The 23,417-nt window shown below is 36.6% G+C and overlaps 1 protein-coding gene across 1 annotated transcript in view; it reads left to right on the top strand.

The window, feature by feature from the left end:
• FOCAD (focadhesin) overlaps nucleotides 1-23,417 on the top strand; it is a 266,859-nt gene that overhangs the window by 152,034 nt on the left and 91,408 nt on the right. The window contains exons 18-20 of the mRNA XM_058672241.1: nucleotides 4,104-4,227; nucleotides 16,893-17,078; nucleotides 19,990-20,111. Of these exons, the coding sequence (XP_058528224.1) occupies nucleotides 4,104-4,227; nucleotides 16,893-17,078; nucleotides 19,990-20,111 (432 nt within the window). The remainder of the gene's footprint in view (nucleotides 1-4,103; nucleotides 4,228-16,892; nucleotides 17,079-19,989; nucleotides 20,112-23,417) is intronic.

Genomic DNA, 23,417 nt, shown 5'->3' with positions numbered 1-23,417 from the left:
CAGTTGGCTTACTCACAAGATTAAGATTATCCGGAGACTTTTTTTTTCAGTAGTGTACATCCTGTTTGTCTTTTTCCACTTGTAGTAACTTGTGAAATAAACTTTGAGTCCATTTCACAAAGAATGAAAAAAAACTAGTGACTGCTTTTGTGGTGTATAATTCGGAAGATAATTAAGTTATACATTTTATTTTTCTTTAAGAAATATTTGCCGTTGATTGATGGATATTAATTTAAACCGATAACTTCTTGAAAGCCAACAGAATAGTAGAAGAAAGAAGAGTAAGAGGAAAGGCAGCCTTCAGAAGGAAGATTGATCATTGAATGTAATGGCAAAACTAAAGTAAGATGGAAAATGTCATTGGGTAGTACATCTCAGTGGGATACCAAGTGAATCAGGCAGTTGAATATCAGATTCATTAACATGTCTTTTTTTTTAACCACATTTTTTTTTTAAATTAGGAATTTCCATGTGATTAGAAGTGATGGTTACTAAATATTTACATAGGTTTAGCAAACAGAATAATAAGTTCTAGGCTCTATTATGTGTGCCATGGCTATTGAATGAATGAATGAATATATCTTGTTGGTTTATAAAATATGATTGTTAATTAAAGCATGAAAATCTAAAATTTTTCCCCAAATTAGGGGGACTTTCTAAGGACCTGTTGATTTCAATATTAGAAAATAGTCAAGTATGAATGTTCTCCTGTAGCTTGTATTTATTCTGTTTGTTTTAACTATTTCTGCTATTCCTCTGCCACAAAAAAAGGAAAAAAATAGCTAGAGGTACTGATACTTTTTTTCTGGTTAAAGAAACAGAATGGATAAACTTTTAGGTAGAAGGATTTGATAGGTCAGAAGCATACATAAAGAAATCTGACTTGAGTTCTTTAAAAAATATTCAGCAATTTAAAAATCAGGCATTTTGTTATAGCAATCTTAAGGTAGATTGTTTTGTTGATTTCTAGAGTTAATTTTAGAATATAGAAGAGCTCATTATGCATCCTAGATTGGTATAAATATGGTATAACCCATTTGGCTTTGATTTAAGTGAATGTCACTGCATTCATCAGAAGCCGTTTCTGTTTTTAGCTGAATGTATGCAAATACTTGATGTATTCCAAATAAAAATCCCCTGTTTACGTACCATTCCTTGAATTTTCATAGGTTACACATACGGAAAAGTGGATGAGAGGTTATCAGGCTAAAAACCCACAGCTATGTATATTGCACGCTAAGCTTTCCAGTATTCAATTTGAAGCCTATGTAAAAAGTAATTTGTCATTTTATCTTAGTCTGCTATTGATGCTTTTGTTGTTTTTAATAAATTTCACTTTGATTCTAAGGATATTATTGGTATGTGCATATGTTGTAAATAAGATGAAATTTTCCCCAGCTAAAGTAATTGTTTATAGTTTATAGCTATTTTAAATTTAACCTTTCTTTGTTGTTTTAGTGGTACTCACATTGAGCTTATCCATTTGTGTGTGTGTGTATGAGTGAAGGAATGAGACTGTGTTAGCATAGGAAGCTGAAACAAGTAGTTCTTTAGGAGGTGAGCAGAGAAGGAAGATGTATAGCAACCAATGTCTAACAGTAACTGCTAACTTTTTCAGGAGAATCAGCTTGCCTTTGAGGAAATATAAAATGAAGAGGTGATTTTCCATTGTAAGGATATAGAATATAACATTTATGCTTAAAGTGCAATTCTAATTTATTTGTTAAAATTAATGAATATTTAATATACAAACATACTATTCTTAGATAAATATACTTAATATAGGTACACAGTTGACATATAGACAATGTGAAATTAAACAATTTGAGATTGAGCAGTGGATCAATTTTCTACATCCTCAGCTCTTTAATGACTCTCAGAATGATGGCATGGATGCTGTGACTTATTTTAAATAAATTAGGGTGACTGAACAGAATGACTGGGTATGAGAAGCCATATGTAAAAATGTTCATATCCCTTCTATAGTAAATAATTCTGGAGACATTTTGATTATTTTATATAGTATACTTAACCAATTTGAATTTCTTTGTGGCTAGCTTTGTCAGAAGCATACATTGTCTTTTCTTCCTTTAAAAATTACCTTATTGACATATAATTCACATGTCATATGATTGAACTGTTTCATTATGTAATTATATAATTTATATGGATATATTCTTTGGCTTTGTACAGTTCATCAAGAGAACAGTTGAATTTTTGAACATTTGTTCATCTAAAAGAAACTGTTAGCACTCCCTGTTGCCCCAGGCCCTAGAGTCACCCATCTCCTTTCTGTCTATAAATTTGCCCATTCTGAATTTTTACATAACCACAGATATTTATTTAAAATGTTTGGATACCAGGAAGTGAAATTATAGGGCTCTATATAAAAATTTCCTTTTACTGTTTTCCAAAGGTATTATGATGTGTAAAAATTCAGGAAGCAAGGCACACAGATACAGAACTTCTCCTTTCTCAGGAGTTTTTTAAAGATTTATTTATTTTTATTGGAAAGTCAGATATACAGAGAGGAGGAGAGACAGATGGAGAGGAAGATACCTGTCTGCTGATTTACTCCCTAAGTGGCCACATGAGCCAGAGCTGAGCTGATCTGAAGCCAGGAGCCACGAGCCTCTTCCAGGTCTCCCACGTGGGTGCAGGGTCCCAAGGCTTTTGGCCATCCTCAAATGCTTTCCCAGGCCACAAGCAGGGAGCTGGATGGGAACTGGGGCACTGGGCTATAAACTGGCACCCGTATAGGACCCTGGCACTTGCAATGTGAGGACTTTAACCACTAGGCTACCACACTTTGTACTAGACCTGGAAGATTTAAACCTATATGCAAGTGAAATGCCTGGAAAACCCTGCTTGTCACAACCAAAAGCTGTCCAGACATTCCAGGGTTTCTCTGATGTGTGGTATCAACAAATGCTATAATGCCATATCTGAGACACACCCAGTTGTTACTTTTGTGAGTTGGACTGGTACAGCTCCCTGAGAATTAGATGCTCAATATTCAATCTGAGTTAAATCTCTTGGAAAGCCTTGCCTGATCAGGTTGATTTTATTCTCTCTGTGCTAGTGAAGAGAACTCTAGTTATGGCTGACGGGCTTTATTGGAGTGGAGATTATACTTAAGAGAAGCGTTTTCTTTCTGTTTTCTTTTATCCCCTGCAAGAATACTGAGAGTGCACTTCTTAAACTGAACAGTTCTTTGGGGACCTATGAAGAAGGCAGTCTGCAGGAATTGTTAATTATTTCTAAAAATAACTCCAGAAGTCAGGCTAATGGTAATGACTGGGTTGTGGCACTTTATGGTTATAGCAACTGTTTTTATATATTTTTATTTCCTTCCCCAATGCTTAATTATCTCCATGTGGGCATTATGATGTTATGTCATTGAAAGTATTAAAAATTTAATTAACTGCTTAACAGTTAAGTCTGAAAGTACAATGGTGGTAACCCTTTTATATTTTTTATTTGTGTTTCAAACAAACCTAACTAATCACAGAGCAACCACAAAATCTTCCAAATGCAGATTATATCAAATAAAGTATAGCTATCAATTAAAGATTTTAATTTTTATATTTTAAAGCAACAAACTGACAAGTTTCAAAAAGACATCAGTGAAAGTATTCTCTCATTTTCTAATTTCTATAATTATTGAAAAGTTCGAATTTTTGTCAGAAATTTGGTTGAATCATGAATTTTGAAAATACTCATCCTATGCATATATTTAATTATAAGTTGTGGAAGTTCATTAAATTGAATATATTGGTGTTTGCATTTTATTGTTGATTGGTGTAGAGTTTTGTCAGCTTTCTGTAGTAATCATTGCTTATGTTGGTATATGATGATTTTCTTCACGTATTACCAGCAGTTCTTTACAGGGATTCAAAACTGTATATAAAAAGATGACTAGAGTTTATCATTTAACTAAACTGGAAAAATGAATAGATATTTTAAAATAAATGCAATGTGTTTTAAATTGTAGAGGAATGGAGTCTTAACTCATTTTTAAATCTTGACACAAAGGACAAAGAAAAGATTCTACGTAAGGTTTTAAAGTTACCCTTTCTAAAATCTTAAATGTGTCATTTCAGATCAGACCAGAAATCCCAGTTCCTAATGAGCTAGATGAAGAAGAGGAGGAGGATGTGGATCTTTCAGTCCCTGGCTTTTGCTATCTCAACCTGTTGTCGCTCACTGCCCCTTCGGTTTTACCAGGTGATCCTATTTGGTGGCAGAGAATTTTTCAATGATTTTACGTGTCGTCTTATATTCTTTCATTGTGTGTATGTGCTATAATTCACTCTAATACTGGGTCTGTACTTTTTAACAGAATGTTAAATTCAACAGTCTGTTGTTTTGGAACTGTTTCAGGTAGTTACGTTGTTTTAAACATACCATGAAAAATGCTAAATTCAAGTAAAATTGAGCTAGAAACTTAGTTTAAGCAACCATATTTGCACTGATAATGAAAATTTGCTTTAAACGCTAAAAATGTATTCCACAGATTTGAAGGGCACCAGTTAAATTAATGCCTTTTCATTACAAAATCTCAGTGAAGAATATTGTTAGACTATTCAGAGGTTTACTGGCTAGTTCCATCATTGTAAGTGTGTGACAGGTGGGGATCTTGTATTTTACCTTTGGAGGCTGCTCTCCAATTCTCCCCACAGCATTTGTTGAAGAGACCAAGCTCTTGGGTTATTTTCAGCTCTCCTGTCAAAGGTTAGTTGGTTTTACATGTGGGCTTCGTTCTAGGGTTTCTGTTCTGTTCCATTGATCGTCTTCTCTGTTTCTGTGCCAGTACCAGACTGTTTTTATGACCACTATCCCGTAGTATGTCTTGAGGTCAGGAACTGTGATTCCTCAAGCTTGATTTTCATTTTTCAGAATACCTTTGGTTATTTGTGATCTCTTGTTTCCAGATGAACTTTTAGTATCATCTTTTCTACTTCTGAGAAGAATGTTGTTGGAATTTTGATTGGGATCACACTGAATCTGTATATTTCGTTCAGTAATATGGATATTTTGATGATATTGATCCTGCTGATCGAGGAGTATATTAGATTTCTCCATCTTTTATTGTTTTTTTTAATGTTTTGTAATTTTTATTGTAGTGCCTTTTCATATTTTTGGTTAGCTTTATTCCCAGGTGTTTAAGATTCTTCTCTGCTGTTTCTTTTTTCTTTTTTTTTTCTTCTTTTTAAACGTTTATTTTTATTGGAAAGGCAGGTTTATAGAGAGAAGAAGCCAGAGAGAGAGATCTTCCATCTGCTGGTTCACTCCCCAGGTAGTCACAGTGGCTGGAGCTGAGCTGATCCAAAGGCAGAAACCAGGGATTTGGAGATTCTTCTGGGTCTCTGACGGGGTTGCAGGATCCCAAGGCCTTGAACCATTCTCTCTTGCTTTCACAAGGCACAGGCATAGATCTGGAAGGGAATTGGAGCAGTTAGAACATGAGCTGGCACTTTTCTGGGATTACAGTTTATTCAAGGCGAGAATTTGGCCACTGAGCCATTGTGCTGCAGCCTTCTCTACTATTTCAAAAGGGACTGTAATTATGAGTTTTTCTCAGACTTGGAGTTATTTGTGTATACTAGGGCCATTGATTCATGCTCATTAAGTTTTTTACCCTGCTACCCTGCCAAACTCTTATGAGTTCTATAGTCTCCTGGTTGAATCTTTCAGTTCACCTATGTATAGAAACCTGTCACTTGCAACAGGAATAATTGTAATTCCTCAGTTCCAATTTGAATTCCTTGAGTTTGTTTTTCTTGCCTAATAGCTCTAAGTGAGAATTTCCAATATTTTGCTAAATAGCAGTGGTGAAAAGAGACATCTTTGTCTAGTTCCAAATCTTAGTAGAAAAACGTCCAGTCTTTCTCCATTCAGTATGAATCTAGTGTTGATTTATTTTTATTTTTTTTAATTAAAAACACCTTTTTTTAAAAATTTTTGGTGATGTTTATATATTTGATCAGGGTGGAAAGGCTTGAGGGTTAGGGAAAAGTGGGTGTGATCATTGTTTCCAAGTTTCCTGTCTCTGCTTGCTCCTGGGGAAAGGGAGGGGAAAAGGGGAGAAGCCATGCCCAGCCTCCCAACCACCTCAGTACCCAGGGATGAGGAATGGCCTCCTGATAACATCCAGGGTCCCTGATGTGGCGCACGCTCTGAGGGTTCTGTTCAAGAGGTTTCACTAGTTCTAAAATGCTGTCGATCGTGCTGACCCAAGAATGAAGAAAAACAGCATTGGATTTCTCATTGCTTAATTAAAATTTTCTTTGTGGTTTTATTAAGATGTTTTTTATATTTCCTTTGGATTTGATGGGTGTTCTTTTTCTCTGTCTGTAGCACATTTTTTTAAAAGATTTATTTATTTTTATTACAAAGTCAGATATACAGAGAGGAAGATCTTCCGTCCGATGATTCACTCCCCAAGTGAGCGCAATGGCTGGTGCTGCGCCAATCCGAAGCCGAGAACCTGGAACCTCCTCTGGGTCTCCCACACGGGTGCAGGGTCCCAAAACTTTGGGCCATCCTCAACTGCTTTCCCAGGCCACAAGCAGGTTGCTGGACGGGAAGTGGAGCTGCCGGGATTAGAACCGGCGCCCATATGGGATCCCGGGGCGCGTCCAAGGCGAGGACTTTAATCCACAGAACTGTCCTGTCTTCTCCAGAACTGTCTTCTCCCTCCAACTTTTTGATTACTTGGGAATCTATTTTGTTGATTTTCTCAAAGAACTAGCTCTTTGATTTGTTGATCCTATGTATTGTTCTCTTGGTCTCTATTTGGTTTATTTCATGCCTATTTTGATTTTTTTCTTTTGGCTCCTTTGGATGTAGGGTTAGCCCATTTGCCCCTTATGATTTCTTGAAGTGAGCAATAATTGCAATAAACTTTCCCTTAACATGAGTTCACTGTATCCCACAAGTTTTGATATATTATGTTGATTCCTTCATTCATTTCAATTTTTTTCTTCTTTGATTTCTTCTATAACTCATTTTTTATTTAGCCGCATCTTGTTCAGTCTTCAAGTGTTTGCATATCTTCTTGAGTATTTTGACTTGTTGGTCTCCAGTTTCACTCCATGAACATCTGAGAAAAGGTGTGGTATTTCAATTTTTAAGAATTTTCTGAGGCTTGTTTTATGTCCCATAATGTGATCCATTCTGGAGAACGTTCCATGAACTGATTAAAAAAAAAAAGGCATAATCTGTATCTGTAGGATGATAGGTTCTGTGGATCTCAATTAAATCCATTTGTTCTGTTTTCTGGGTGAGCCCTGTTGTTTCCTTGCTGAGTTTCTGTCTCATTGATCTGTCCATTAAGGTTAGTGGGATTTTAAGGTCTCCCACTATTATGGTATTCAAGTGTTTTTCTCCCGTTAAATTTATTAATATTTTTTTCACATAGCTAGGTGCCCTGACATCTGCTGTGTATGCATTTATTATGGTGATTTCTTATTGAACAGATCCCTTGATTATTATATGGTGTACTTCTTCATCTTTTAAAAATTTTTTTTAATGTTTTTTACTTTGAAGTCTTATTATCTAATTTTAGAATGGCTACACCAGGTCATAGATAGTGATTTGTTCCTGTCATTTCAACATTGCTTTTCTTTTGTTTTATAAATTTTTCCAATTTTTCTTTTTTACATTTTAAAGATTTTATTTTATTAAAGGGCAGATTTTCAGAAAGGAAGATCTTCTGTCTACTGGTTCACTTGCTTACTGGCCACAGCATCCAGAGTTGAACTGGCCTGAAGCTAGGAGCCAGGAGCTTCTTCTGAGTCTCCCACATGGATGCAGGGTCCAAGACTTTGGGCCATCCTCCCTGCTTTTCCAGGCCACTTGTCCGGAGCTGGATGGGAAATGGAGCAGCTGGGACATGAACTGGCATCCATATGGGATCCTAGTGCATACGAAGCAAGGATTTTAGCCTGGCCCAGCATTGGATTTCTCATTGCTTAATTAAAATTTTCTTTGTGGTTTTATTAAGATGTTCTCTGTATTTCCTTTGGATTGATCGGTGTTCTTTTTCTCTGTAGCACATTTTTAAGCAACACTTAAAGGACAGTTCTGGTAGAGGGGAAGTCTTTCAGTTTTTGTTTGCTTTGGAAGTATTCTATTTCATTTTCAAATAAAAAGGAAAGCTTTGCTGCATAAGGTATTTGGGGCTGACAATTATTTTTTTGTTTTAGGAACTGAATTATGTTGCTACATTTGCTTCTGGCCTGTAGATTTTTTTCTGAGAGGTCAACTATGAATCTGGGGTTCCTCTAATAAGTTAGTTGACTTTTCTTTATGTTCAACTGAAGAGAGCTTGATCATGGTGTCCTGGCAAGGATCACTGCTAGTTGAGCTTGTTGGGAGTTCTATGCCGTTTCTGTATTTGGTTCTCCATTTCTTTCTCTATGTTAGGGAAATTCTCTTTTATTATTTCATTGAATATACCTTTTAACTCTTCTCTTTCTGCACCTTCTGAAATTCTTATACCATATGTTCGGTCTGTTGATGGTGTTATTGCTTTAATGCTGTTCTTACCTTGACTCCTTCCTCTTCCAGCTTTATGACTCTTTCAGCATCATTGGAGGAGGTGTCTTCCAATTCTGTGATACTTCTGCCTCTCATTCTATTGAGGTTTTCCTTTGACAGTGACCATTTCATTTGCCTATATTGTATTCGTCATTTCTAACAATCCAGTTTGATTTTGTTTCACTGTTGCTGTTTTCTATGTAATGTAGTCTTTGAACTGCATTTGCTTCTTGTTGTTTCTAAGGAGCTTTGGAGTGATTTGCTTAAATTCTTTTCTCAGCACTTCCTGAATGCCTTCCTCAGTTGACTTTGAGGTTGACATGGACATTTACTTTTGTTTGGGGAGGCATCAGTAACCTCATTCATTGCTGTTGTGCCTCCTCTTTGGCCCTTGGTCACTGATTAACGAATTCTCCTTGTGCCAGTTTTTAGATTGTCATCCACAGTTATACAGGTCGACTTGACTTATCGTGCTCAGTGCTTGGTTTTCTGCTTTCCACCGCTCCCGACATTCCCTCCAGTGAGTTTCAGTCCCTGGATCCTGTGCTATACTTCTGCCTCAGTCTCTGCAGCCACAGCTCCCAGATTGTCATTCTCTGCCCCCTGTGGTCCTGTGTTTTGGCTGCACTGTTATGAGCTCAGCCTTTCTCTGGCTGCTGTATTCAGCAGTACCCAGCATTAAGCAGACACTGCCTGTGACTTTATCCTAGATCACCGCGCTGCCAGTAGCACCCATTGCATGATTTTTTTTTCTATTGTCTTCTTCGCAGAATTTGCTGGCAGTTAGATCTGTAACTGGATCTATTTTGTATGAAACCTGTGGGATGCCAATTTCGTATTACTTTTCTGGTGGGACAGTACAATGCTTTCAACTGAAATTGAGTTCTCCATTGGCTTAGTGCTTCTGTAGCTCACTGTTGTCCTTCCAGAGCCTTTGCCACCAAAGTAAATGTGGTGCCTGATGTGACACTGATGGGGGTCTGGGCCATGAAATCCACCCCGTTTCCTTATCAGTCCTTTTGGACTCTGCCACTCTGCTTCTGTTTGTGATCTTTAAAAAAAAAATCCACAGGACCCGCAGGTCTATGACTGGATTCACCTCCTCAATTTCCATGAACTCTTCTTCCCACCTGACTGTTGGTCAAGTTCTCTTTGCTGCGTCTTTACACTACACAGCACTAAACTATCTCTGCTGCTTCCTATGAACTTGGGTGTCCAGGTGTCCCTGTATTCTTTCTGTCCTCTCCTGTTTCCCAGGATTGTGGCCTTTCTACTTCACCTCAGCTATTCCCTCTCTGGCTGTTTTAACCCATCCTCACCCTATTCTATCATCTTGTTTATTGTGTCATTCAGTTTTAATGTAAAGCTTTTGGGACTTCCAGTGCATACATGAACTAATCATTCCATATGGGTGCCTTGTTTAGAAATACTGATCTATCCCTCTTCCTATATGCTGTATCCAGGAAACAGTAAGTGGTCACACATGAGATGTTTATTTATGGAGTATGGTGACTTTAATTACTTACATTTTAAGTTTTATTTTCTGATTATTAAAAATTATTAATTTTCCAAACCTGATCCCTTGTAACCAAATTGTTTTTTAGTAATAGGCAAGGTTCTCCTTTGTTCTGTTTTAATTCTTTTGTGAATATTCATGAATGTGAAAATTTAATTTCTAAAAATGAAGTGCTGTGGAAACAAGACTTGTCACTTATTTTCTCAGTCATGATTACACTAGCCTATAATATTGGAAGTTCCCTGTTTCTTCCCTCTCTGCCCCTTTCCCCTCTTTGATCCATCACGTAGATTCCCTGAGCAATTCGACTAGGTGCATGTCTGTTTATTTTGTAATGAAAGCTCCTGTAGCAAAATCCTTGCTACTTTTCTTTGAAGCAAATTGAACACACAACTGTGACAGAATTCCTTTTCTTCTGATCCTCAGAAGAAACCTCCAAGACTTTCCCATTGTTCCTTTCTCCTGTTCTTCCCCACTCCCTACCTTCCAGCTCCATGGAGTCTAAGATCCACCTGAAGTTAAGAGTAAGGGAAGAAAACGCCTTCAATTATTGAGGTACTGGATTTGATGCCTCATTGATGTGCTTAGTTCCAAACCCTTGCTCATTAGCAATCCCTGGAGGCCACAGGAATTCTCTCCAGAAGAATTGGAGAAAATATCTGGCTCATTACTCTGGTCTGGTCCAGTGTTGGCTGTTGAAAGCATATGAGGAATTGGGCCTGGTGGCATGGCCTAGTGGCTAAGGTCCTCGCCTTGAACATTCCAGGATCCCATATGGTCGCCAGTTCTAATCCTGGCAGCTCCACTTCTTCTCTATCTCTCCTCCTCTCTGTATATCTGACTTTGTAATAAAAATAAAATAAATCTAAAAAAAAAACATATGAGGAATGAATAAGTGGGTGTGAGGTCGCTGTCTGCTTCTGGCTCTCAAGAAATATCTTAAAGTCCTTTAGACATAGAAAATACTTTTTTTTTTCTTTAAAGCTACATGTCCTATTCCACCTCCTATGTTACTAGAAAAAGAATTGGGGAGGGGTTGAGAATGGGAAGGAATTGTCCAGGTGCACAGTTTTTTGTGTTTTGTTTGTTCGTTTTGTGCTTCAGTCCAGAAGCTGTATGGTGGCCCTTAATCTGCTTTACTATGTTGTTTGTATCTGAGAATTTCCGGGTCCTTTCCTGGAGAAAGAAAAGGAGAAATTACTGTATTGGAGTGAGTGGGGTGATGGTAATCTGTTGGCTATCCATGATTGCAGACTATGTGACCATGAACAAAGTACTTCATATTTCCATGCCTAACTTTTCCTTCAATTACTAGAAAACTTTAAAAAGAACTAGGGAAGATGCTAGACTCAGGAACATATAATGCAAAATGTACAAGATGGGTTCTGGTGCAGTGACTCAGTAGCTAAATCCTTGACTTTCACATGCCAGGATCCCATATGGGTGCCACTTTGTGTCCTGGCCACTCCATTTTACATCCAGCACCCTGCTTGTGCTCTGGGAAAGCAGATGATGACTTTGGAGGATGACCCCAGAAGGAGCTTCTGGCTACTGGCTACTGGCTTCTGATCAGCTCAGCTCTGGCCAATACAGCCAGTAGGGGAGTGAACCAGCAATTGGGAAATCTTTCTCTCTGTTTATCCTTCTCTTTATAAATCGTCCATTCCACTACAAAGAAATAAATCTTTAAAAAAAGTGTGCAGAATGGGTGCTGTATGTTAGTTTCTTTGTATGATAGGCAGATAAGTGAATTGCATTGAAATTACTTGATTCCTAGGACCCATTTCCTTCCTCCGTTAATCCCTTTCAAATGAACACAGAAGTAGTTTGTGAAATAAATCCACGAATTTGCCTTATGTAATAAAGGTTGTTATTGGTGTTGATTTAAAAAAATTATTTTAAACTAAGTTTAGACCCACTAGAAATTACAACAGTTCACACTGTTTCTGTATACCTACTCCCATTAATAAAATCTCATATAACCATACAGTTATTATTAATTTTAAATTTTAATTTTAATTTTGTGATACAATTCCGTAGGCTCTAGGATTTCCTCTAGTCCCCATCCAGTCCCTTCCTTTGCACCAACTTCCTCTCTGTTATTTCAGTGTACAGTCTTTCATGAGCATTAATAAGTCCATCATTCCACCATTTAAGTGTATCCTGACATTTTAGAACAATGGCAGAAAGTCCAGCATCCTATTGTCAAGATGTGTTTAACAGTTTCAGTGAGAGTCCATCTTTGGTTTCAGTTGGGATACATTGTGTCTTCACATCTAGATATAATAGTCTATATTACACAGTTACCATACATCCCTTTAAAAAAAAGCCATAAAAAAGTCGACAACAGCATGAAAGAGAAAATTTATTAAAACACAAAGTTAAATAACATGCTACAGAATGAACTATTGGTAGCTAATGAAATAAAAAAGAAATTAAAAGACCTTGAAGAAAATGATGCTACTGTGTATGTCACTGAAGAAATTAATAAGAGGAAAAAATAATGATAAAAAAAACTTTTGAAGAAATGACAAATGAAAATATCAAAACCCATGAGATATAGCAAAAACAGTATTCAAAGGGACATTTATAACATCAGGTGCTTACAATCAGTCAAAATATCTTCTGTACATGATCTAATTATACATTTCAAGAACTTATTAAAAAATGAATAGGAAGCAAGAAATAAAATTCACAGCCAAAAGTGAATGGAATTAAAACTAAAACACTACAAATTACAACAAGAGCCATTTTTTTAAAGAAAATAAGCAAAACAAACTTAGCTACATTAGCAAAGAGAAGTTATGTGGGAAAAAACAATTAAAATTAGAGATGAAAAAGAAATTACTCCAACTTTTTCAGCTCTTTATGTGGGTTATGACACTGTTGGTATAGCCACTGGTAGGAAGTGTGATATTTTGTTGTCTAGATATATTTAAAAGATTCATCTTCTCTTATTCCATGGTGGAGGGGCATTTTGTCAATTTTCTTTGATTCCTGGTACTGTGGTCTCCTTTATATCCTTTGTTTGTGAGGTTACACATGTGTGTTTATTTACCTTTATTTTTTGTTTTGTATTTTTGGTGGAGGTTGTCTTATCTTAGAATGAATATATGATGTTTATCCTTTTGTGCTTGGCTCATATTACTTATGGTCTCTAGTTGGGTTCTCGGTTGCAAAAGGTAACATTTCATTTTTTGTAATAGCTGCTGAGTAGTGTTCCATAGAGGGGGTGTGCCACAGTTTCTTTATCCAGTCCTCCTCTAAAGGGCATCTAAGGCAGTTTCCACATTTTTCCTATTGTGGATTGTGCTGCAGTGAATTCTGGGGTGCAGGTTGCTTTCTCATGTACCAGATCTTTTGAATATATTCCCATATATTGAATATATTCCCAGGAATGGGATTGCTGTGTTATACGACAGGTGAATTTTAAGTTGGCTGGGTATTCTCCATACTGACTTCCACAGTGACTGCACCAGTAGTGAAGCAGGGCTGGGTTCCTTTCTGCACCACCCCCACATCCTTGCCAGCAGGTGTTGTTGATAGTTTTCTTTGTGTAGGCCATTCTTATTAGAGTTAAGTGGAACATCATTGTGGTTTTTATTTGAATTTTCCTTTTGCTAGGGATTTTGACCATCTTTTCATGTTAGCCATTTGGATTTCTTCCTTTGAAAAGTATCTGCTGATTTTCTTTGCCTGTTTGTTAACTGGTTTGTTTGCTTTGTTGTTATTGTATTTCTGGAGTTCTTTGTATATTCTGGATATTATCCCCATATCTGTTGTGTAGTGTGCAAAAATTTTTCTCCTATTCTGTTTCCACCTATTCTGTTGGTTGATTTTTTCACTTTCTTGATTGTTCCCTTTGCTGTGCAGAAGCTTCTTAGCTTGATGTAGTCCCATTTGCTTATTTGGGTCTTGACTGCCTATGCTTTTGATGGTTTTTCTATGAAGTCTTTGCCTGTATCTATACCTTGTAGAGTATTTCCTACATTTTCTTCTAATTGTTTGATGGTTTCCAGGTGTAGGTTTAGATCCTTTATCATTTACATATGAGCTTTTTGTATGGTGAGAGATGGCTCCTGACTTCAGCATGGCCCAGCCTTTACTGTTGTAGTATTTGTGGAGTTAGTCAGCGGGTGGAACGTCATGCTCTTATATCTGTGTCTCTCTCTTACCTCTTTCTCTCTCCAGAATTCTGTTTTCAAATAAATAAATAAATTTTCTAAAAAGAGTTATTCAGGTAAAAAAGTAGAAATACCCAAGACCAGCGAGAATATTGCAACTATAATTAAGTGGAAAAGTGGCCATTTTACCCTTATACTTTAAATTTAAAATTATCCCAGATTATTAAAGCTATAATCGTATACCATTCTTAACCTTTGGTTTGACAAAGATAAACAAAGTTTTACAAAGCTTTATTTGCAGCACTACTGATACACAAAATCATTTCTCCTTTTATTGTTTTGTTTTTTGGTTTCTTTCTAATTTTAAATCAGATGTATAGGGGAGAACACATTATTTGTCTGTGTCTTATTTTACTCAACATCATGTTCTCCGGTTGCAACCATTTTGAGACAAATAGTAGAATTTTCTTCTTTTTATACCTGAATACTATTTCTGTGTGTATGTGTTTGTATGTTTATACCACACTCTATTTATTCATTCATATCAACTTTGGTTGATTCCATTCTTTGGCTGTTGTGATCAGTGCTGTGGTAAGCATGATGATGCAAGTTTCTTTTGGATATAGCGTGTTCATGTCATTTGGGTGTATACCAGTGGTAAAATTGCTGGATTGTATTGCAAGTCTATTTCAGATTTTTAAAGAAATCTCTGCTGTTCCCTGCAGTGGTGTCATTAACTTACATTTCCACCGCCTGTATATAAGTTTTCATGTTTCTCTACATCTTCACCACTGCTTGTTACTCTTTATATTTCAGGCACCAACTGTTCTGACAGGGATGAGATGATATCTTGTTGTGATTATGAATTGCATGAGAAAGTGTTGAGCACTTATTCATCTATTTGCTAACCATTTGTTGTTTTGTTTTGAGAATTGTTTATTGCTTATTTCTTAACTGGATTAGTTGTTTCAATATTGTTAAGTTTTTTTAATTGCTGATGTATTCTAGGTATTAATCCTTTGTCAGATTGGTAGCTTGCAAATATTTCTTCTTGATTTCTGAATGTCTCTTTATTCTTTATTTTCCTTTGCTGTGCAGATGCTTCTGAGTTTGATATAACTCCATTTATTCAGATTCGCTTTTGTTGCCTGGACCTTGAATCGAGAAATTTGGTTACATCAAAGAGGGTTTTATATGGCAGGGACAGAATATGCGTGTAAGAAATGCTCTAGGGAATATTTAGTGCTTTTGATTTAATCATGGCTATTTAAAGGAGACTTCAGATGTTCCTGTTGAGAATGAAATTCCATGGCAGTAAGGTGGATGCTTGCTTTTGTTCTCAAAAGATGCTCATTCAGTGGTATTCTTTTTGTTTTCTGCTTCATACAGTTCTTTTTAGATTTAATGTATTTTGGTTTTGTTTATATATTGGGCATCTTCTGGGTGGCACTTAGGAAAATGACACATAGATATAAATCTATGCTCTTAGCATGTGTTTCATTTGGGCATCCTTTTGTCCTCTGTTCCCACATTTCTGTGTTGATTTATAGTAAATAAAATGCCAAACTTTAGAGATCTGGGACTTATCAGTGTTGGGGGAGCCTTTTTTCTTCCAAGGGCCATTTGAATATTTATAAGATAATTTGTGAGCCACACACACACCTAAAAATCAGCCTGTAATGGATTAGCCTGTGGTTGCTATAGCGGAGCCAGATATAATGATTTTATGGATCTTACATGGCCCATGGGCTAGACATTCCCCACTGTTGGTTTAAATAGAAGAGATACAAGGTAAGGAATATGAATAGTACTTCCTACTTAAATAATTATGATAGCCTTGTTAGAGATTGATGCATAGTCATAGAAGATTCTCTGAAACCACATAAAGCAAAAGAGATATGCAGTCAAGTTAAAACTGGGGAAGCGTGTTCCAAAGTACAAGGATGAGCCAAGTGCAGTTGTGCTGATTTAGGTATCAATTCTCTGTTTTTGAGTAATGGAAAGCAACCACATGGAAGTATGGTTTTCACACAACAATGGAGATGGTTGATAGAAGGCCAGAGAATCAATGGTCATGATCCTTTCCTGATCATGGCTACAAATAGTGATTTTATTCTGTGAACAATAACAACAACAACAACAACAACAGTAAGATATATTTGTGAAGGGTATGACAAAGTTCTGATTTTAGGTAGAGAAAACTTTGTAAGGGTGGTCCTGTTAAGAAAAGGGACCAATAACAAGTAAGAGTTACAGAGAGTGAGGAAGAGACAGAAAGAGCGAGAGATCTTCCATATATTGATTTACTCTCTAGCTGGACCATGTTGAAGCTGTGCACCAAAGGCTTAATCCTCTTCAGTATGTGTGACAGGGGCATAAACACTCAGGCCGGGCCATCTTCCACTACCTTTTTCAGGTCATTAGCTGGGAACTGGATAGGAAAAGGAGCAGCTGGGACACGAACCAGCACCCATATGGAATACTGGCGCCATAAGTGGCAGCTTTACTCATTATACTATAATGCTGCTCTCTAACTCTCACATTTTTAAGTTTGAGCAACTATGTGCCATGTGCTAATTTTGGGAAGATGAACAAAGGGATGGGAGTCCTTTTAACATGTGAAGTGTGTTTGTGTTAGTTGCTTTTACATCTTTATATAAAATTTCTCATGTGACATACCGTACTTAGAGTTCTTTCATCTCTTTCAGCTTTGGAGGAATTTTTTACATCAGTTGTAAAACAAGAAATGGTGAATATGCCTCGTGGTATTTATCATTCTGCATTGAAAGGAGGTGTCCGCTCAGACCAAGGGAAGACTGTAGCAGGAATCCCCAATTTTATATTGAAAATGTATGACACAAACAAACAACCAGGATTGAAACCTGGCCTTGCAGGTAAGAATATCAAGGTACAGATTTTTTATTTAATAAGTTAGCTTCCATTTTCAAGCAGGACTTCGAAAGTCATAGGAGAGCATTATTACTGCTGTCATCTAGGCTTGTCTGGACACGCTACAAAAATGATTCATCGATTTTAATTGTTGACAAGAATTGGAGCTTGGACCAGGCGAAGGAATGGCCTGAAGGAAGAAACAGAAGCTAGTGGAACTTTTGTTTATTTAAATCTAGAAGATTTATTTCTTCATGTGAAAGAATTCAACAGAGAGAAGGGGAGACAGAAAAAGAGTAAGATGTTTCCTGCCTGCTGGCTCACTCCCCAAAGGGCCCCAACAGCCAGGGCTGGGTCAGCCTAACCCCAAGAGCACAGAGCTCTATCTGTGTATCCTATGTGGCTGGCAGGGGCCAAAGCACCTGGATCATATTCTGTGTGTTTTTCTGGTGCCCATATGGGGTGCCAGCATCACAAGTGACAGCTTTGTGTACTGCACCACAGTGTGGGTGCTTTGGGGTGCCAGCATCACAAGTGACAGCTTTGTGTACTGCACCACAGTGTGGGTGCTTGCCAGTGGAGCTTTTAGTGGTGGAATGGAACCAGCATAACAAATTAGAGATTTTCCTCATAGGACATTTTCTGAATTTGGGGCTTATGCCAAAAGCTAAAGATCCAGGTTAATTACAGTGTCTGAAAGGCAGACTTTCTTTCTGTCTTATGGTGCGTAACAGAAACAGACTGTCTAGGAGAATGAGATTGGAAACAAAGGGATGAGAACCCTAGTGAGAGGGTGAATTTATACTGAAGATCTGCAGCCATTGTCTCTTGAGCGTTCTTACTAAAGCTGGCTGCTGCTGGAAGATAAGCCTTCATACTTAACCTTAGCAAGAGGCCAGTGCAGGAGGTAGAGAAACCAACATTGATCTTAGCATTCATGTGGTACTGACATGAGAAAACATTGAATTTACATCTCTGCAGACATTTCATATTTTGAAGGTTTATCAGATGAGATGTTAAGAAGCTGTGTTGAAAACTTCTAAGTGAGAGCCCAGCGTGGTGGCACAGCAACTGAAGTCCTCGCCTTGAAAGCCCCGGGATCCCTCATGGGCGCTGGTTCTAACCCCGGCAACTCCACTTCCTATCCAGTTCCCTGCTTGTGGCCTGGGAAAGCAGTCAGGGATGGCCCAATGCCTTGGGACCCTGTACCTGTGTGGGAGACTCGGAGGAGGTTCCAGGTTCCTGGCTCTGGATCGGTTCAGCACCAGCCATTGTGGTCACTTGGGGAGTGAATCATCGGATGGAAGATCTTCCTCTCTGTCTCTCCTCCTTTCTGTATATCTGACTTTGTAATAAAAATAAATAAATCTTAAAAAAAAAAAAGACAACCTCTAAGTGAAACTTGATTGTCCCTTAGTCATTCTGGCCTGAGAAGTCAAAGACCCAGAAGATTGCCAATTGAAAATTTTATATGGCGCGGTGCTGGACCCTAGAAATAGCAGTGAGCCAGAAATAGACTGAGATTTACCACGACTATATTCAAGTTTAACCCAGACCAGTTTCTGATTCGGATGAGAAAAATCAGTCCTTGACTCAGTCCACTTCACAGAGGACACAAGAACATTTTTCTCTGATGAACAACAGGTGCTTCATTTAGAATGTCTGTCCTTTTTTCATATACTGCCCAACATATAATGACAAAGTCAGTAATAACAGGGAAATTTCATGGAGTAAAGAAATATTTTTGTTAGGAGTATATCACATTGCTAAATGGTTTCTAAAAGCTTGAAATAGAAGAGGAAATAATAAACACATTGTTGGAAGGTTTAAACTATCTTTTCAATACATAGCAAAGTAAGCAGACAAAAAATTTGAGTAAGTTTATAAGATATGAACAGCATCATGGATAAACAACTTCACTTTCATATAGAATATTGTACTTTTGATATCTTTTTAAACTATATGGAAAACTTGCTAAATTTATATATTTATATTTACTAAGATTATGTGTTTTAATACTACATATACTTTTAATAAATGCATATATTAGGTAAAGCATATATGATAATAAAGTAGACAAAATGAATGCTAGAAATAATGCTACCTTTGGTGTAGGCTGGTGTAACAGGAAGGAAGTAAGGAAGTTCTGGGGAGTTGCTAGTACATTTTTTCTTGACTTGGATGTTAGTTTTTCTATAAGAGATGTTCAGAAGTGTAATATCACTGTATTTTATGTTATCTCTGTATTTTTAAGTTATTGTCTCAAAATTAACCAGATAGTTTCCCAGACTGCCATTAACTCATCTTCCAGGTGATATGGCTAAGTAACCTTTGTTTTACCAGTTCCATTTGGATGTGTATGACATCATTTTCAAGACATACAAAACTAATAAGCTTGAAAATTAGGCTGCTGTAGATTTCCTGAATTCAGAGTTCCATCTGAGGTTGCTTGGCAGGAGAAGATCAAATGGTTTGGGGGCCTTATATGACCCAAGGGCTGGTTGTTTCCCACTCTTGCTCCAGGATTTGACTTCTGCCTTTGATTTTTGTTGTCCTGACAGAGCCTTCTGGGGATGAAAGTTCAAAATTTAGTTAAATACAATGGGAAGGGTCAGAAAAAGAGTTAGTGTAAATTCATATGGTTGCAGGAATGAGGGAAAAGTTGTCCACACCTAGATATAAGCTTAAGGGGCACATGTTATTATTGAGAGTTCATAAATATTACTATTTGTAAAACATTTCTTCTGAATCGATCTGTTTTTTTTAAAATCTCTGAAATCAATAATTCATGATAACTAAAGCTAGGAGTTGTAAACAATTGTTAAGTCTGTCAAGCGATTATGGATTACTGAGAATATAATTGATAGATTTTTGTCATGAGAACTGTTTGTATAAATTCATTTTTGTTTTTAAAAGGTGCTATGTTATTTTGCTATGATATTTCAATGTATCAAAGTAAAGAGGGAAAACCATTGAATAGACTAATGGCCAGCAGAGGGAGAAGTTTCAAGCAGACGTCTCTTGCTCTTGTACATGAGGTAGGTGCCATCTTAGATCCCCATGGCCTTTTCTTTGTTTGTGACTAACGGTATCCTTCCTTTGTTTTGTGTTCATGAAAGTGTATTCTTTGGAAATATCTTTAAAATAAAAATTAGCATGCTTAAAGATAATAAAATACTTGATCCATCCAGATACCAAAATGTTTTGTAATAATTTTTAATAATATTTTATTAATTTATTCAAAAGCCAGGCTCACAAATAGAGAAAGACAGAGAGCGAGTGAGCGAGCGGGCAAGCGAGTGAGAGAGAGAACTTCCATCCACTAGTTTAGTTTGCTCCATAATTGGCTACTTTGGCAGTATTGCGCCAGGCTGAAGCCAGGTACCAGAAACTCCACCTTTGTTTTCCATATGAGTGGCAGGGTCCCAAGCATTTATATTATTTTCTGCTGCTTTCCCAGCAGTACTAACAAAATGATGGATTGGAAGAAGCAGCTGAGACTTGAACTAGTGGGTCACATGGGGTGCCAGCAGTATAAGCAGTAGCTTCACTTGCTGTGTCATAACACTGTGTCCCTAAACAATAAAATATTGAATTTAAAATATTAAAATGTTTGGATGTATTTCTGAAAAAAAAAATGACATAGTTTCTCTACTGCCAAGAATGATTATTATAGAATAGCCTAGAAATTCAGCTTTTCATGTAAGTTTATCTTCCATTTTTTAGAATTAGCATCAACTTATTATTTAAATAAATAATGTTCCTGTTACATAATTCTTATCCATTGCAATGTCATGGGCATCAGTGTTTATTTTATTAGCTTTTGGAATTAACAGTAAATACAAGTATTTTTCAAAATTCCTCCGATTTTACTGTTTATTTTACTTTTTTTCTTTTAGATGAACTTTTAAAATAACAAAATAGTATTGCGTTTTTCATGATTTGCATAAAATCTGATCATTGCAGATTAAAGCAAAACCAGGGGTAGGAAGCAAGCTTGAAAACACTTGGGAAATGGTTTTGCTGTTCTTTAAAATGTCATGAAGTGTACTGTTTCTGGAGTGTGTAAATCAAACCTGATAAGTGCAAAATATCACAGCAAAGCAATTTTGTATAATTCAGGCATTTTATATTATATGGCAGCTAGAAGTAAAAATGTATGGAGTTTAGAAATTTATTGAATACCTGCCATTGTGACTCAGTAAATGAAGCCACCACTTGAGTCCTGGTACCTGTTAATGCAACTGGGAAAGTAGAAATGAAGCCATTGCCAGTCCAGCAACTTGGTAATGTGGCTGGGAACACAGCCGAAGGTGGCCCAAGTGCTTGGGACTCTGTCAGTCCCCGGGGGACCTGAGTGCAGTTCCTGGTTCTGGCCTGGCTACTGTGGTCATCTGGGGAGTGACTCGGTGGGTGGAGAATCGGTCTGTTTGTCTCTTTTTCTCTCCTTCTCTCTCCCTCTCAGTGGGCAGGTTTGCCTTCTCAATGAATAGATCTTTAAAAAAAAAAAAAAGAAATTGAATGAACTTGATGTCAGGATAATGAACATTTATAAAGTTTGCATCAAATCTTTTCTAAATTCTGACATCACTAATTTGGCTCAAATGTATTTTGAATTACAGCAATCCTTTAGTTTAATAGCATAGAAAAGTACAGAGGGATATTTAATACTCCTTTTTATTCTGTGCCACATATTTAGTTAGGGTTGAAATAGTGTAAATATTTGGTTCAGAAAATTATGTATTCAGTTAAAGGAAAAAGGAAACACTACTGTTTCTTGAGAAGAAGAGAGTTAAATTCATGGAAAAGGAAACAATATAAATGCTTCCTACTTTTCTTTCCTCCTAGCATCTTATCATTTGACTTGGAAAAGGGGGAGATTTCATGAGTTTTATGTTTTTTAAGTTGCTAAGTATTTAAAAGGCAACTAAATATAATGTCATAATAGAAAGGTGATTTGGAGAGTCACCATCAGCACAGGATCAAAACAAAGTGTTAACGCAGGCAGCACTCAGAAGGCATCTGATAAATTCCAGTAATGACACCAGAGAATATCTTTGGGTGAAAGGACTTGTTCCTTTTTGCTGCAGAGGGCCTACGAAACAACGAAGAGATGAGAAAAATAACATCTTTCTTTTAGGAGTCAATTAAAAGACATATTAGACTAAGAACTGTGAAGGTCAAATTTTTGGTAAGATTTTAGTTTGGATTCCATCTTCTGCTTTGTATAGTTCACTTTCGTCTTCCTTTTTTTTTTTTAACACAAAGGCAGAAAGAAATGAGCCATACAGTTTTTTTTTTAAACTTTGTGACAAGGCATCCTATATGCTTTAATATCTGATTCATTAGAATAACCACAGCAATAATAACAGCTAATAATCAGGTTAGTACTTCTAAAATTGCTGTATGTACTATATAATTTATTTAATCTCTGCATTAATGCTATGAGTTAGGTTCTGTTAATATACTCCAGGTCACAGAACTACTAAGTATAGGAGAATGTAAGTTGAACACAAGCAATGAAATACCCTTAGTCTTTAACTTATCCTGTACTCTCACAGATAAACTGGATAAAATTTTGAAAAGTATTTTTGCATCTTTCTAAGATTACTCTTATATGTCTTTAATTTTCTCCTTACTTCTAGTTTTTCTTTTGTGCAGTCCATTTGACAATTTTCCAGGCAGTGTTTTTGTAGGCTCTGTTTCGATTCCCACCACTTGTCTGTTAGGACTGCTTTGTAGCCATCACCCCAATCAATTTTTGAACATTTAGAAGAGTCTGGTATTCATCAACAGTTACTCTTGTTTCCCTTGTCTCAGTCTCCAGCAACCACTAATCCACCTTCCTTTTATAGATTGCCTGTTCTGGAATTCCATATAAATGAAATCATGTAGTATCTCCTTTTTTGGGGTCTGGCATCATTCACTTAATATGCTTCTAGTGTTTTAATCTAATTGTAGTAAGTATTGGTACTTTATTGCTTCATTCCACTGTTTGGAAACAGTATTTTTAACCATTAATTGGTTACATTATAAAATTTTTCTTTAATTGTTTAAGGATTTCCTACAAGTTAGGCCTACTGACAACAGATTTCCTCAATTTCGTGTGTGTGTGTGTGTGTGTATAGACTTTTTGTTCATATACTTTTTTTTAACATTTTATGATTATTATTCTCATTTTATGATACAATTCCATAGGCTCTTGGTATTTCCCATTTCATTGGGTACAGAATGCTAGATTAATAGACTTATCTCTTAGTGCTTGAAATATTTCACTGTACTTACTGTCTTCATGTTTGGTTTCTATGGAGAAATTGGATATAATTCTTAATCTTTGCTCCTCT

Source organism: Ochotona princeps, chromosome 14 (assembly GCF_030435755.1).
Source record: "Ochotona princeps isolate mOchPri1 chromosome 14, mOchPri1.hap1, whole genome shotgun sequence".
Taxonomy (NCBI): domain Eukaryota; kingdom Metazoa; phylum Chordata; class Mammalia; order Lagomorpha; family Ochotonidae; genus Ochotona; species Ochotona princeps.
This window is presented reverse-complemented; position numbering and strand designations above follow the sequence as displayed.